This window comes from Toxorhynchites rutilus, chromosome 1, assembly GCF_029784135.1.
Source record: "Toxorhynchites rutilus septentrionalis strain SRP chromosome 1, ASM2978413v1, whole genome shotgun sequence".
Classification (NCBI taxonomy): domain Eukaryota; kingdom Metazoa; phylum Arthropoda; class Insecta; order Diptera; family Culicidae; genus Toxorhynchites; species Toxorhynchites rutilus.
The window spans coordinates 132,239,854-132,254,919 of NC_073744.1; the positions used below are offsets into that span (position 1 = coordinate 132,239,854).

The 15,066-nt window shown below is 40.9% G+C and overlaps 2 protein-coding genes across 2 annotated transcripts; one reads left to right on the plus strand and one right to left on the minus strand.

Moving 5' to 3' along the window:
- Positions 1-2,229: 2,229 nt before the first annotated feature.
- LOC129761450 (probable cyclin-dependent serine/threonine-protein kinase DDB_G0292550) lies at positions 2,230-3,165 on the minus strand. The gene has a single exon (XM_055759171.1). The coding sequence runs from the start codon at positions 3,163-3,165 to the stop codon at positions 2,230-2,232; it is 936 nt and encodes a 311-aa protein (XP_055615146.1).
- Positions 3,166-6,772: 3,607 nt separating this feature from the next.
- LOC129762734 (uncharacterized) lies at positions 6,773-8,077 on the plus strand. Its single transcript, XM_055761250.1, has 2 exons — positions 6,773-7,569; positions 7,624-8,077. Exons 1-2 carry the CDS (start codon positions 7,104-7,106, stop codon positions 7,947-7,949), a joined length of 792 nt encoding a protein of 263 aa, XP_055617225.1. The 5' UTR covers positions 6,773-7,103; the 3' UTR covers positions 7,950-8,077.
- Positions 8,078-15,066: the final 6,989 nt, after the last annotated feature.

Sequence of the window (15,066 nt, forward strand, 5' to 3'; positions counted from 1 at the left end):
CGGGGTTTGAATTATTGTCTGTAATTTCTGTGTCGTTATTCGTTTCGTTTAGTTTTCTAGTCATTGCTCTGGTTTGTATACCCAGGACTTTTATAGTTTTAAGTGCCTCGGAATTAATTGCTATTCGTGATAGCGCATCTGCAGTCACATTTAGCTTACCTTGAACGTATTTTACATCAAAATGGAATTCTTCAAGATCCAACCTCATTCTTGTGAGTTTTGATGAGGGATCTTTCATTGAAAATAAATATACTAACGGTCTGTGATCCGTTTTTACTGTGAATTTCCTCCCGTAGAGGTATGGTCTAAAGTACGTAATTGCCCAGTGAATTGCTGTCAATTCCTGTTCAATTGTCGATTTATTGGCTTCACCTTTTGTGAAGGCTTTGCTTGCGTATGCAATGGGTAGTTCTATACCGTCGTTTTCTTGGGCTAAGACGGCGCCGCATGCTATTTTTGAAGCATCGGTTATTAGGGTGAATTCTTGTGTGAAATCGGGGAATTTGAGAACTTTTGGTGAGATAAGTTCGTTTTTCAATTTATTGAATGCATTTTGGCATTCGGGAGACCAATCAAATTTTGCGTTTTTTCTGAGCAATTTGTTTAATGGGTACGCTATTTCTGCGAAATTTTGTATGAACCTCCGGTAATAGTTGCAAAAGGCAACAAAACGCCTCACTTCATCTGCTGATGATGGTGTGGGGTAGTTTGTTACCGCTGAAAACTTTGATTGGTCGGGCTGTATACCTGCCGCTGAAATGTTGTGACCTAGATATGTTACGTCTGGTCTGAAGAAGGAGCATTTTTTGGGATTTAATTTTAAGTTGTAGTTTTGTAATTGTTTGAAAACGTTTTCCAAGTTAATAAGGTGATGGTTTATTGAGCAGCCGACGACGATGATGTCGTCGATGTAAAGGAATGCACATTCAGGTGGGAGTCCGCTGAGTGCTATGGACATCATTCTCTGAAAGCTATTTGGTGATATATTTAGACCGAATGGTAACCTATTGAATTCGTAGTGACCGTTAGAGGTCGAAAATGCTGTGTACTTTTTTGATTTTTCGTCAAGTTCGATTTGGTGGAAACCTGACATTAAGTCTAGGGTTGTAAAATATTTGGCTCTGCCCAAATGATCGAGGATTTCGTCGATTCTTGGTAGGGGGAATTTATCTGGGGTTATCTTTTTATTTAGTTGTCGAAAGTCAACCACTAATCGCCATTTTTTATCTTGAGTATTTGATTTCTTTGGGACTAAGAGGATGGGAGAATTGTATGGTGAGGTGGAATTTTGGATTATTTTGTTATTTAGCATGTGGCTGATTTGGTTATTTATTTCTGAAATTTGTGCTTCCGGGGTTCGATAATTCTTTATGTAAACGGGTGTCTTGTCTTGAAGGTGAATGGTTTGCTTGTAGAAGTTGTTGGTTGTCAATATGTCGTCTTCTAGTGCAAAAATGTCGTTGTATTTAGTGCATAATTCTGTTAATTTCTCCTGGGCATGTTGGGGTGTATGATTCAAATTGAGTTCCTTAATCAGTTTCTCGTGTCTACCTTTTGGGTTTTCTCCTAATTCCGTTGTAATGTGATTTATGGTGTATTCTTTAAGGGGGATAGTGGTGGGGGCGAAGGTTTTTGGGATTGATGTTGGTGTGGTATTTGTGTTAATTATTGTAATGAATTGTGAGTTTGGGTTTATTATTGTGTTTGCGCAAAAAATGCCTGGTTTGATTTCTTGTGCGATCACAAGGGCATCATCGTTTAGGTTGAGTGACGGGAAGTGTTTTATAATTTGGCATCTAGGGGGAATAATGTAATTGTTTTCCCAGCTATCTTGAATCGGAATTTCAATTTTGGTGTTTTCATAGTTGAAGGTCATTAGCCATGTTTTGAGGCATAGGTTACATTCATATTTGGTGAGGAAATCTCTGCCTAAAATGCCATCTGCAATTATAGGAAACTTGTTGTTGACGATTTGAAATTGGTGTGGAATTTGGATATCGTCAAAAATGATATTTGTATTTGTGCTCGCTATGGATTCGGTCTTTCCCTCCGTAACTCCATTAATAATGCATCTATTTCCGGGGTGTATTAATTGTTTTCCGTTAATTTTTTCTTCTTTTACTATTGAGATGTCAGCGCCTGTATCGATTATTAATATACATGGTTTGCTTGACATTTGTAAGTATAGTGTAACGAACATTGAACAATTCACGTCGCATTTAAAAATATTTAATGTTGGTCTCCGTAATGTTTGTTTTCCTCCAATGTCAATGCCGGTTCGGACTGGAGGGCATCCGTCGGTTGTGACTCGTTTCCCGTTAGGCGGATGTATTGCTGAGGGCGGTTAAAATTTGTATTCCGCCTATTGTTGTTGTTGTTATTTCGCTGTGGGTTTATGTTTGAGAATTGGTCTCGAACTTGGTTTTGCTGGCCAAAACGGTTATAGTTATTACGCGGTTGGTTTTGGAAATTATTTTGGTTGAAATTGTTGCGGTTGAAATTGTTTTGGTTTCTACCGCGGTTATGGAAGTCGTTTGGCCTGCGCCTGTAATTATTATAATGTGTGTCAACGTTGTTGTTGAAACGGTTGGCGTTTCTGTTGGTTTGCGAGTATGCAAATACTGATGCGCTCGCATTATTTAAGTTTTCCTCCAACGCTTTAGTCATCGCGTCGGAGTATGAATTGAAATTCCCTGCTCTTATGATGAGCGAGGTTTTTTCGTTTTTTAACCCTCCGGCTAAATGTTTGACGCCTTCTTTGTTTGCCATAGATTTGGCAACTTGGGGCGGAATTTCTTTAGCGGTGTACGCTGTTTCCAAACTGAACACCAATTTTTCTAAATCCAGGCAAAATTGTTCGATTCCACCGTTTTGTTTCAAGTTAGCCATTTTAGCTAGAACTTGTTCCGGTGGGCTGGTCGTTATTTTAGCTTTTAAAATTTTGCTTATCTCGCTCACCGATGTCGGTGTTTCAGTGAATGCATTTCTCGCCCGTCCCTCTAGTTTGGTTAGTATGACGTTAATTATGGTTGCTTTGTTTTCCGGTGTTTCAAATGTTTTCACCAAGTTTAAAGCGTCAGCGAAGGCTTTCAGTTTGTCTATGTTTCCGTCGAATTGCGGAACTATAGACGATGTAGTCTTGATTATTTCGAGTATGCTAGCCATTTTCGGTTTTCTTTGTAACCTGAGGCAAAATAGGACGGCTAGCGCAATTTCCTTGAGTGTTCTTGGTCTACCCTTTTCGATTGACGCCTTAATTGCGTTCAAAAGTTGGTCCGCCTTTTCGGTTATTTTTATGATTTCTGAGCCGTGGGTTGTGTCTAGTAACGTAGACGACAATTTTTTAATCTGTTTCACAAGCGCTTCCGCTTCCGTGAGGCGTTTGGCTAAGGTACTTTTCCTTAGTTTTCTGACCAGTTCCTGTTGTATAGTCAGGTGTATATGTTTTAGTTTTTGTATATTCAATTGGATGAGCTTTGTTACTTCGTCCATTCAAGGAGACAAGGAAAAATGGTTATCGGTAAAGAATTTATTATGCTGAGGCTGCGTTCGAACGCATGTTTTAAAATTTTCGAATTCTTTTAGACGGTGTCGACTACGGCTGCGTGAGCTTTTGCCGCTTGCATAGCATGTGCATTCATGCATGCCTTATATGCTTTGTATATTTTCGAAATTAGTAGTATGGATATGAGGGCAAGTGTGACGCAGATAATCGCTCCTTGAGCTTCGTGCATTACACTGTGGTTCTCTAGGTGATTTAAAATTTGGATTTGAGCGTCGCCCGTGTTACTAACGGGTTTGGTATTAAATAACCCCATTTTCAACGGTACATATGTAAAACCAATTTTGTGGGTATTGTAATTGCTTTTTTTTTTTTCTAATTCCTACTACCTATTCCTACTGCCGCGTGGGTATTACGATAAAAAATATTTTGTGCCTCGACTATAAATTTATTACATGATATCCGTATATAAAAGGATTAGACTAACTCGAGTCTGACTTACGCCACGTTTTCTCCGCAAGTGTCCTCTTCTCGGGGGTGGGGGGGGCGTGGGTGCCTCTGCGTCCGTCAGATCTCAGGGGTGTCCAGTTGGATCCAAATCGATGTTCATTTTTTTTTTTTGAAATACTGCTTGGCTTGTAACTGCTATTTATTCTGTTCCACTACTTCACTGTCCGCTGTACGATTGTGGTTCCACTTATGTTTTATGCTCGTACACTGGTCATTCGTCCTTCACTTCAACGTGGTTACAACCACTTTACACTAACGGTTTTTCGTGGGGTTCAATTTCTTCGCCTTCTTGGCGATTTTCACCGAATTTTTCTTTATTCAAATTACCCGCACTCACACTGCACCCGGGACGGTTCAAAAGTTCGTTTAACTTCTTTTTTTTTTTTTGTAGAGAATTTTTCAGTAATAACCAGTCGGGTCCAAGGTCCGCATTTTAGGCTGACTTCAACACGCGATCACGGAATCGGTTCACTGATCGTAGAACTTGGTTAACTGATCGTGGAGCGCGGCTATTGGTTTCTGTAACGATAGCGATAACTGGCCATTTGCCACTTTGCCATCACGCGGGCCATTTGCACTTTTTCACTAGTTCCGAAGTGACTCGGTGTCACTGGTCGCCATGTAAACGAGAAGAAGGATCTTACGCCATTCAGTGGCGTCGACTTTCGGATTTGGTAAATTAATAAACACAAACGCTATTCGTACAAGCGTCGCCTCTCTACTGTATACTGTCAACTGGCATCTGTGTGTAAAGAAAAGACTCTCGGGGCTTAAATACTAGTTTACAAAAATAGGCTTAAACTCTACACAGAATATTTACAAATTATGCTGGGCGGAGCATCGCACCAGCAGTTAGAGTGGGCTGTGATGGCCTTGGTCAGACGCGTTCTTCGGAGAGAGAGAGAAAGCACTTCTTTGTGGGTCAAAGTAAATAGGAAAAGAAAGTGCTGAAACATGTGTGCCGGATGCGCGCCACATGTTTGGTTAAATTTCTGCTGCTAGCTAAACTCGCAGCGGGGCGGAAGGAAGACAAACTCGCCGCTGCCGTTGGTGCGCGTCGAGTTATACAATCATAAATAGTAAACGAACCCTTGGGCCAGATTGCTGGCTTGGGTATCGTATCACATTTTATGTTTATATCGCCCAGCGCCCTCGGGGGTGGTTTATTGCCTTAGAGGTCTTGAATATTGATGAGTTGGGTTTAAGCGTGATCATATTACAAAACAAACAAATTGAAGCACAAATCTTAACCTTCGAAATCATGTATTTACTTTTAAACATAGTCACCATTAAGCATTACACATTTCTCCCAACATGCTACAAGTTTTTTCATACTGTCACTGAAAAACTCTTCCGACTTTTCTCGAACCCAGGACGCGATAGCTGCACTCATCTCATTGTCCGAGCTGTAATGGTTGCCCTTTAAAGTAACCCCTCTTGGGTAGAGGAAAAAATAAAAATCGCTAATTTTCAGAACCTCTTCAGTTGCACGCAGGGTTGCTAACTTAAATTTTGAAAAAAAATCATTACTTTTGAATTACTGGACCGATTTATTTGATCGATATGTCAAATCAAAGCCAATTCTAGTCTTTTTTGGAAAAAATATTATACTCAGAAAAAATTGTATTTTGTTTTTGTAATTATTGATTCTATTTGCTTTTTATAGGTTCTATGGTTTTGGGGCCAAGGGCGCTATATTTTTAACATTTTTTCTTGAGAGCCAACGTTTTTTTATAAAACATATTTAAAAAACAGAGATGTGATTTTTTTTCGTTTTTGAGTTATGATTTTTCGAAGTTGAGATGTTTTGGTTGCGGTAGCTTATTGGACAGAAGATAGGAATATGGGAAATCTAGTTTTCCTGCAAGTCTAATATTTTAATATTTTTTCAAAATAGACCGGCTAATTGGCTTTAATTTAATATGTCGATCATCTGAGTCGGTCCAATAGATCGTTTGAAATTTTGGAAAAAAATGTACACTTAAGCTTTGAAACACTAAAAATATGTCACAAATTATATGTTCCGCTTATCTTTGGAAGTTAAGGTCCATTAAAGGGGCTCTATACAAATGCCAGGTGACAGTTCAAGAGCGTCCTCCATAAGGCAACGTTCAGGTCCGAAGTCTTTGGGAACCGCTGACGACTTCATACGTCATTCCACACAAAACCTGACTAAGCAAACCAATTTTACTCTCCTTGGTTTGCGTCTGCGACCTACGTTTTGATGGAGAAGAGCTTACAAACATTTGTTAACAAATGGTCTTCTTATATTGTTGCTCCAGAACTGGATTGTACTTGTACCCTAATTTGTGAACTTTTGCTGTATTTCCCTGAAAATAGTGTGATCAAACATATTCTGTTCGGAATTTGAATCATGCGTCGATAGTTGATTCAAATTCCGAAACTCCATAAATGCTAATTTTAATGAAGATTTCTACATTAATTTCATTTGTTTATCTATGTATAGTAGATTCTTACCTTTTCTGGCACTTAACATAAAAACAGCAGACAAAATAGATAAAACATCCACAAAAACTGAAAAAAATCGCGATGCTTGTTTTATACGGAATTTACTAACGCAAACATTTTATCACTGGTTCTGACAGTCACTTTTTATTTGCAAATGCTTAATATTATAAATTATAGGCTGTATCGATACCTGTAACTGGTTTTGAAATGAAGCCCATAACCCAAAGAATGTCAGGGTTTTGATTTTTCAATTATTTATATCTGCAGAACGCAAATCTCAATCATTGTTTACGTTGAGTTATTTGTTGCATGATTTTTACGTGTTTTACGTGTGTTGTACCGCATCTAATTTAACGTACGGTGTTCAATGTGAAAGCTATTGCCTCTGAGAACATTAATTTAGTGAAATTCTTGTGATAAAGCTTAGTGACTTTTGTTGTGATAATAGTGTTGTGCTTTGCTGTTTTGTTTTGTTCCTCTCGATCAACTATCGCACACGTCCCATCGTTCACTTTTGTGGCAACAGCGCCATCTGTTAACTAGTAGCAGAAACAACTTGCACTCAAGCTTGCATCCACTGTATATTGGTCAAACCACAGACAAGAGAACATTACACATCACAATGGCTTGTGCACAGTGCCAGAAAGTTGTTTCTAACTCTGACCGGATTTTTTGTCAAGGATACTGCGGTAAACCATTCCACATGATTTGTGCCAAAGTCGACATCCCGCTTTTGGATCAGCTGGGGCTTTATGCAAACAATGTGTTTTGGATGTGCAATTGTTGCGCCGAACTATTCAAAAACAGCAGCTTCAGAAACATGATCGACAATGGAACAAGCGGTTGTTCTGAACCGAAGGAAATTGTCTCGCTGAAGGACGATATTGCCAAGCTTAGCCAAGTTGTAGAGGGTTTGGCCGCAAAAGTCGATGCGAAAACACTGGCTCCTAACAAGTCGACAGCGTGGGTAAACGCGAAACGGTCTGCTATGGAATCAAACACCCCTAAACGCAGGCGCGGTGACACCGGCAGTCCTATTTCCAGCCCTACGATGCCAACCAGGACCTGTGGAACCAAGCCAATGAGCGGTAAAATCAAAACAGTGCCGCTTGAAGACGATATTCTCTGGATCTATCTCTCAGCTTTCGACCCCCAAACGACTGAAGCTGAAATAGCATCTCTGGTTCGTGAATGTTTGGATTTGGGCTCTTGCACTGAGCCTAAAGTTATAAAACTGGTTCCTAAGGGCAAGGAGCTCAGCGCAATGAACTTCGTGTCTTTCAAGATTGGGATCAGTTCAAAATTAAGATGCTCTGCGTTGTCACGAGACTCATGGCCGGAAAATGTCATATTTCGAGAATTCGAGGATCGTTCAAAAAACCAGCTCAGAATTACCAGGATCAATCGAATTCTACCAGTGGAACCACAACCATCAGAAGGAGATCCAGTTGTACAGATGGACGCTTAATACCCGGCATATCACCGCTACCTCCATCGCTTCATTCTTCAGGAATACTGTGCACCGCATCTTCAGGTCAGATACCGGGATGCAAACTTGCCGCACGCACAGTGGAAGCCCCTAATCTGCCCATCACAGTCGAGCCTCTCCATCCAGTGACCTGCAGCCGTCCCGGTCCTGTGTTTGGGATCGGAGAAGGGGTCTTCCAAAAAGAAATGGCAGGCAAGTATCCAGTTTCCTCAAGATCTCCGTACCGTGATACTTCTCCTAGTTGCAGCAGTCAATGTCCACAACAACCCGAACTTACCCCTACGTACCGAAAACTGGGATGCAGCCAGATACTGGGACGCAATTCTGCCACAAGCACCATGGGAGCTCCTAATCCGCCCATCACAGTCGAGTCCTTTCAACCAGTAACCAGCAGTCGTCCCGGTCCTGTGTATGGGATCGGAGAAGGGGTCTTCCACCGTGCCTCTCCAGGCAAGTACCATCGTATTAGCAACTATTCACTCCCTGAAATATCCCATAATCCCAGTTACGACACGCTGCCACCGGAGAATAATCACGACCGCGCAGTAAGACTTCACGTCATCGAAGGGCATCAGCAACGCAACGTCCCCCGACATGTAACACGTGACTCTAACCGGCTACTGATTTACTATCAGAACGTTCGGGGGCTGCGCACCAAAATCGACGACTTCTTCGCAGCTGTATCAGAATCATATTATGACATTATCATTCTTACGGAGACCTGGCTAGACGACCGTATTTTCTCTCCGCAACTGTTTGGAAACACGTTCACCGTTTATCGTAACGATCGTAATTCACGTAACAGCTCCAAATCACGCGGCGGTGGTGTTTTGATAGCCGTCTCATCCATGTTAGGCGGTTTCATCGATCCTACTCCAGTGTGTGATACTCTCGAACAGCTTTGGGTCAAAATCCGGATAGAAGGTTTGGTCGTTAGTATCGGTGTTATTTATTTACCACCCGATAAGAGAGGTGATCTCAGATGTATTGAGAAGCATATTGATTCCATCGGAGCCATCATTTCTCAGCTCGAAGCACAGGATGTTGCATTTGCGTTCGGCGACTACAATCAGTCTGGTTTAGTGTGGAATATCCCGTCGAATGCTCCACCTTCTGTTGACTGCTCACGATCACGTTTTTCGACTGCTTCCTCGGCCTTACTCGATGGATTCTGTTTCCATGGTCTAACGCAGATCAATCCAGTGCCGAACAGGAATGGCCGCTTGCTCGATCTAGTGCTGGCGAATGATGCTGCTTTATCGAGGTGCTTGATCACCGAGGCTGCCGATCCAGTTACTCCGCTCGACACCGATCATCCAGCACTAGAAGTTGACGTCAATCTACCGACGCCAACTGGATTTGAAGATGTACCAGATCTGACTTCCTTCAATTTCCAGAAAGCTGATTTCGCAGCATTACATCAAGCTATAGCTCAAGTCGACTGGGAATTTCTGGAGACCATCGAGGATGTGGATGCTGCCGTTGCCAGGTTTTCTGATGTCATGACCCGTATCATCGTTGATTGCGTTCCTGTGCGGAGGACTGCACGGAGACCAATCTGGGGCAATAGACGACTGGGAGAACTCAAAAGATTGCGATCCTCTGCTCTCCGGCGTTTCTGTAGGTTGCGCTGTCCGTTTGCTAAGCAAGAGCTGAACCGAACGAGCAACGAATACCGTTTGTACAATCGCTTCCTGTATAAACAGTATACGAGGCGTATGCAGAAAAATCTCCGTAGAAACCCGAAACTTTTCTGGTCCTTTGTCAACTCCAAGAGAATGGAAAAAGGCTTGCCCGTGAACATGTTTCTGGTGAACCACTCGGTTAACACTGCACTCGAGAAATGCAATCTTTTCGCTACTCACTTCAAGCGAGCATTCAATTACCGTTCGTCCTCCGAAATGCAAGTTGCTGCCGCCGTTAGAGACACTCAAACCAACGTATTGAATCTTGACATCTTCCGAGTCACCAGCGATGTTGTGGAGGCTGCGATCCGCAAATTGAAGTATTCTTTGACTCCCGGTCCGGACGGTATCCCTTCTTGTGTACTCAAAAAATGTGCGCCAAGTCTTGCCTACCCTTTATCGGTTCTATTCGACACCTCTCTACAGCAGAGTATGTTTCCTTCGCTATGGAAGCAGTCAGTGATGTTTCCAGTACACAAGAAAGGAGACAAACGTAACATAGAAAACTACCGAGGAATCACATCACTTTGCGCCTGTTCAAAAGTTTTCGAAATCATTGTCAATGATGCTGTGTTTTCCTGTTGCAAGAACTATCTGTCAATGGATCAGCACGGTTTTTTCCCAAAAAGGTCTGTCGCAACCAATTTGGTCGACTTTGTTTCCATTTGTCTGCGCAATATGGAGCAAGGTACACAGGTGGACGCAGTGTATACGGACCTCAAGGCTGCTTTCGATCGCGTCGATCACAAAATCCTTCTAGCAAGGCTGAACAAACTCGGGATTTCATCAAGACTAACGACATGGTTGAACTCGTATCTGAAAGATAGACAGATGTGTGTCAAAATCGGACCTGCACAATCTGCGACATTCTCTAATCCTTCGGGAGTGCCTCAAGGAAGCAACCTAGGTCCATTGTTGTTCTCACTATACATCAACGAAGTATCCTTGATACTTCCAACTGGGTGCCGCTTATTCTATGCTGATGATGTGAAAATTTATATGGCAATCAGGAACGCACTAGATTGCCATAGGCTTCAGGATCTGGTCAACCGCTTTGAAGAATGGTGCTTGAGGAATATGATGTCGCTCAGTATCTCGAAATGCAGCACTATTTCGTTTCACCGGAAGCTCAAGCCAATAGTGTTTAACTACTCCATTTCTGGTCAAGTTCTGTCGCGAGTGAGCCACATCCGTGACCTTGGAGTGACCCTTGATAATGCGCTCAGTTTCCGACTGCACTTCAACGAAATTATTGCTAAAGCCAACCGGCAGTTGGGATTCGTTCATAAAATTACAAGTGAATTTCGTGATCCACACTGTCTTCGATCTCTATACTGCTCGCTAGTTCGATCTACACTGGAGTTTAGTGCAGTTGTCTGGTGCCCGTTTCAAACTAACTGGATTTGTAGGATTGAGTCTATTCAGCGGAAATTTGTGCGACATGCTCTCCGGAATCTTCCGTGGCGGGATCCACTAAACTTGCCACCGTACGAGGCTCGTTGCCAACTCTTGGGACTGGAGACGCTGGAAAGGAGACGTTTCAACGCTCAGGCTATGTTTGTCGCCAAACTTTTGACCGGAGAAATCGACTGCCCTGCACTGTTGGAGCAAATTAATATGTATGCGCCTGAACGTATTCTTCGTACCAGAAACTTTTTGTATCTTGAGGGACGCAGTGTGAACTATGCGTTGCACAATCCTGTTCGTTCTATGTCAGTCCGTTTCAATGATGTGTTCGACTTATTTGACTTTAATATCTCTTCGGACACCTTTTACAGACGACTCACTCGTAGATGAAATCTTTGTATTGTTTTATTTTGTTGGACCATTGTATTTTGATTTAGTAGTGTCGTTTAGTTTTAAGAAAATCATTAAGACCAAGTGTGAGTCAGATGGTTTAAAGAAAAGAAATAAAGAAATAACAAAAAGTTCAGTAAATTTACATTTGAAAATAAAGTGTTCGGAATTTGAAACATGCGTAGAAACTTGTATCATATCCCGAACACTTCTTCAATACTAATTTTAATGAAGAATTCTGCATAAAATATCATTTTTTCATCCATTTATTGTAGATTTTTACCATTTCTAGCACTTAACACGAAAACAGCAAACAAAGTAGTTGAAGAAACTACAAAAATTTAATAAATAATGATGTCTGTTTTTTACAGAATTTTCCAACGCTAACATTTTATCATTGGTTTTGATTGTCACTTTTTTGCAAATGCTCAATATTTATGATAAATCGTAGGCTGTATCGATACCTGTGAGAGATGAAGAAAATGAAGGCTATAACCCAAAGAAAGTCAGGGGTTTGTTTATTCAATGATTTATAACATTAAAGTCCAGTAAATTTACATTTGAAAATAAAATGTTCGGAATTTGAAACATGCGTAGAAACTTGTATCATATTCCGAACACTTCTTCAATACTAATTTTAATGAAGAATTCTGCATAAAATATAATTTTTTCATCCATTTATTGCAGATTTTTACCATTTCTAGCACTTAACACGAAAACAGCAAACAAAATAGTTGAAGAAACTACAAAAATTTAATAAATAATGATGTCTGTTTTTTACAGAATTTTCCAACGCTAACATTTTATCATTGGTTTTGATTGTCACTTTTTTGCAAATGCTTAATAAAGGGTGTGTCACATCAAATTGCATCACGGAAAAAACGCTGTAGAAATTTAATTTTTAAGGAATTATATCTTCAGCTTTCGCTTATAATCAGATAAGAGTGTATAGATCACGTTGGCCATGTTTCACTGTCAATTTTTCGTAAATTTGGAAAAATGTCGTCGAAGGAAAAAGAGCGTCGTGAATTAATCCTGCGCACTCATTTCGAGAATCCGGAGTTGTCACATCGGGACATCGGTAAGATGCTGGGAATCGTCCAATCCACGGTCAGCAGAGTACTAAAACGATACTTCGAGAACCTAACCATCGACCGGAAGGTGAAGAACGGCAAAAATGGATGCTCCGTCAGTGAAAAAGATCACAAGCGCGTAGTTAAGCATTTTAGACGTGATCCGAGAAGTTCGGTCCGGGATGTCGCCAATAAGCTGAATTTGTCAAGTTCATTCGTCCAGCGGAGCAAGCAGCGGGAGGGCCTGCGTACATACAAGGTTCAGAAGGCTCCTAACCGCGACGAAAGGCAAAACATGGTGGGGAAGACGCGAGCCCGGAAGCTGTACACCGAAATGCTGACGAAGCCGCATTGCCTGGTAATGGACGACGAAACCTACGTCAAAGCGGACTTTCGTCAGCTGCCGGGCCTGTTGTTCTTCTCCGCAGAGGACAAATTCAGCGTTCCGGAGGAGATTCGCAAGCAGAAACTATCCAAGTTTTCCAAAAAATACATGGTGTGGCAAGCGATCTGCTCTTGCGGAAAGCGGAGCGCCCCCTTCGTGATGACCGGCACGGTAAACGGGAAGGTTTACCTTAAGGAGTGCCTACAGAAGCGCTTACTACCACTATTGAAGCAGCACGAGGGCCCGACCATCTTCTGGCCGGATCTCGCTTCGTGCCACTATTCAAAGGACGTGTTGGAGTGGTACGAAGCCAACGGGGTCACCTTCGTGCCAAAGGAAATGAACCCGCCCAACGCGCCGGAGCTTCGCCCAATAGAGAAATATTGGGCGATTATGAAGCAGGCCCTCCGGAAGAACCCAAAAGTTGTCAAATCGGAGGCGGACTTCAAGAGAAAATGGATTTCTGTTAAAAAAAAACTACAACTTGACGTTGTACAGAACGTTATGGACGGGGTAAAGAGGAAGGTGCGAGGGGTTTGTTTATTCAATGATTTATAACATTAAAGTCCAGTAAATTTACATTTGAAAATGAGGTGTTCGGAATTTGAATCATGCGTGGAAACTTGATTCATATTCCGAACACTACTTCAATACTATTTTTAATGAAGATTTCTGCATGAAATATTATTTTTTTCATCTATTCATTGTAGATTCTGTTTTCATTATTCAATTATTTATAACATAAATGTTTAGTAAATTTACATTCGAAAATGAAGTGTACGGAATTTGAGACTGTTCGGAATATGAGACAAAGCGGTATCGTCTGGTTGCTTGGTACAAATTTTCGTTTCAATCCCACCCGACACAGAGTACAACTTTCTCTGGGTGAAGGTCGGCTTTGTTTTGTAATATTGTTTTATGCTTGATTAAACTTTCGCTTGCAACTGGTTTTTGTTCTTTTTATGCATTTTTACAACTATATGATATTAGTACTGTGAATTGTGGTACTATAACAACGAAAATAAAAATCACTTCGATGGCGACTGTATCGCAATCAATAACATTTTGAACGCAGCGTCTATACTTGAAGATTCGAGAATAATGACTATTTTCAAACGTCTGCACAACTTTGAATATGTGTGTTTGAATAGTACATATTCTTGCACGATTTTAAGTAAGTTTAACTAACATTCTAGAGTGAGATCGCCCAACCCTATCCTCAATGTTTATTTATTCAATTTACGTTGACGACATTAAGCTTCGTGTTCTGTCAGTGTGATGTGGAAATCATAATGGATTTTCAGGTGGAATTCTTTTGTGAAATATCGGATCATGAAACAATTGGTATGTTCTACAATTTTTTGATGCTGATTTTTCCGGAAAGGGAAAAATCATGGAAATGTTGGTATAATTATTCGAAACGAAAGATGCGATCTGTCCTACAGAACAAAATAACTCCGATTGCAGAACGAATCTCTTTTCGTGATGTTGCAAAGAATCTTGATGAAATACTTTGCTTTTCAATGAATTAATCAAGATAATTGCAGGTAGTCAGACTGGGGCTTCAGAAATCATAAGTATCGGTAACAAAGCCTGGTATAACTCTACGTTGACAAACATCAAAAGACGATGAAACTGTTGCCTAATAATAGCTAAACGCACAAAAACTATTGGAAATTGGAATACGTACCGAATATGGAGAAATATTTATGTAATTCCAAGAATAAATTCATTCAAAATGAAATAAACGCAATTCAGCATGATCCGAAGAAGCTATGGAAAAAAATCAAAGCATTTCATAATCCCGGCGGCAGCAAAGACATCGACATTGAGTTTGACGGTTATAAGAAATGTGTCAAAACAACAATAGAGAAGCTTAACAAATTTTTCACGTCAAGTGTAGAAGAAATCCTAAATGGTATTGTAGCTCGATCAAATCGACTGAATTTTGCTTTTCATGGCCTATCCCCGCCCAGATAGTTTCTGAGCCGAGTTCCAGAATGATGATTAGAGAGTAGACTGGCTACCCGGAGAAGAAGAAAAATGAGATCGAATATTTTCAAGGTTGATCTATACTGATCGATTATTTATTTGCAACTGACTTTTCTAATTCCATTCCATTTTTTTTAAAGAGAATTTAAACTTTTCAGTTAATT

Excerpts from the sequence above, each read along its gene's own strand:
- LOC129762734 (XM_055761250.1), top strand. The coding sequence starts at position 7,104 with ATGGCTTGTGCACAGTGCCAGAAAGTTGTTTCTAACTCTGACCGGATT. Across the intron at positions 7,570-7,623 it reads TGGAACCAAGCCAATGAGCG|CTTTCGACCCCCAAACGACT; the intron begins GTAAAATCAAAA and ends TCTATCTCTCAG.
- LOC129761450 (XM_055759171.1), bottom strand. The coding sequence starts at position 3,165 with ATGGCTAGCATACTCGAAATAATCAAGACTACATCGTCTATAGTTCCG.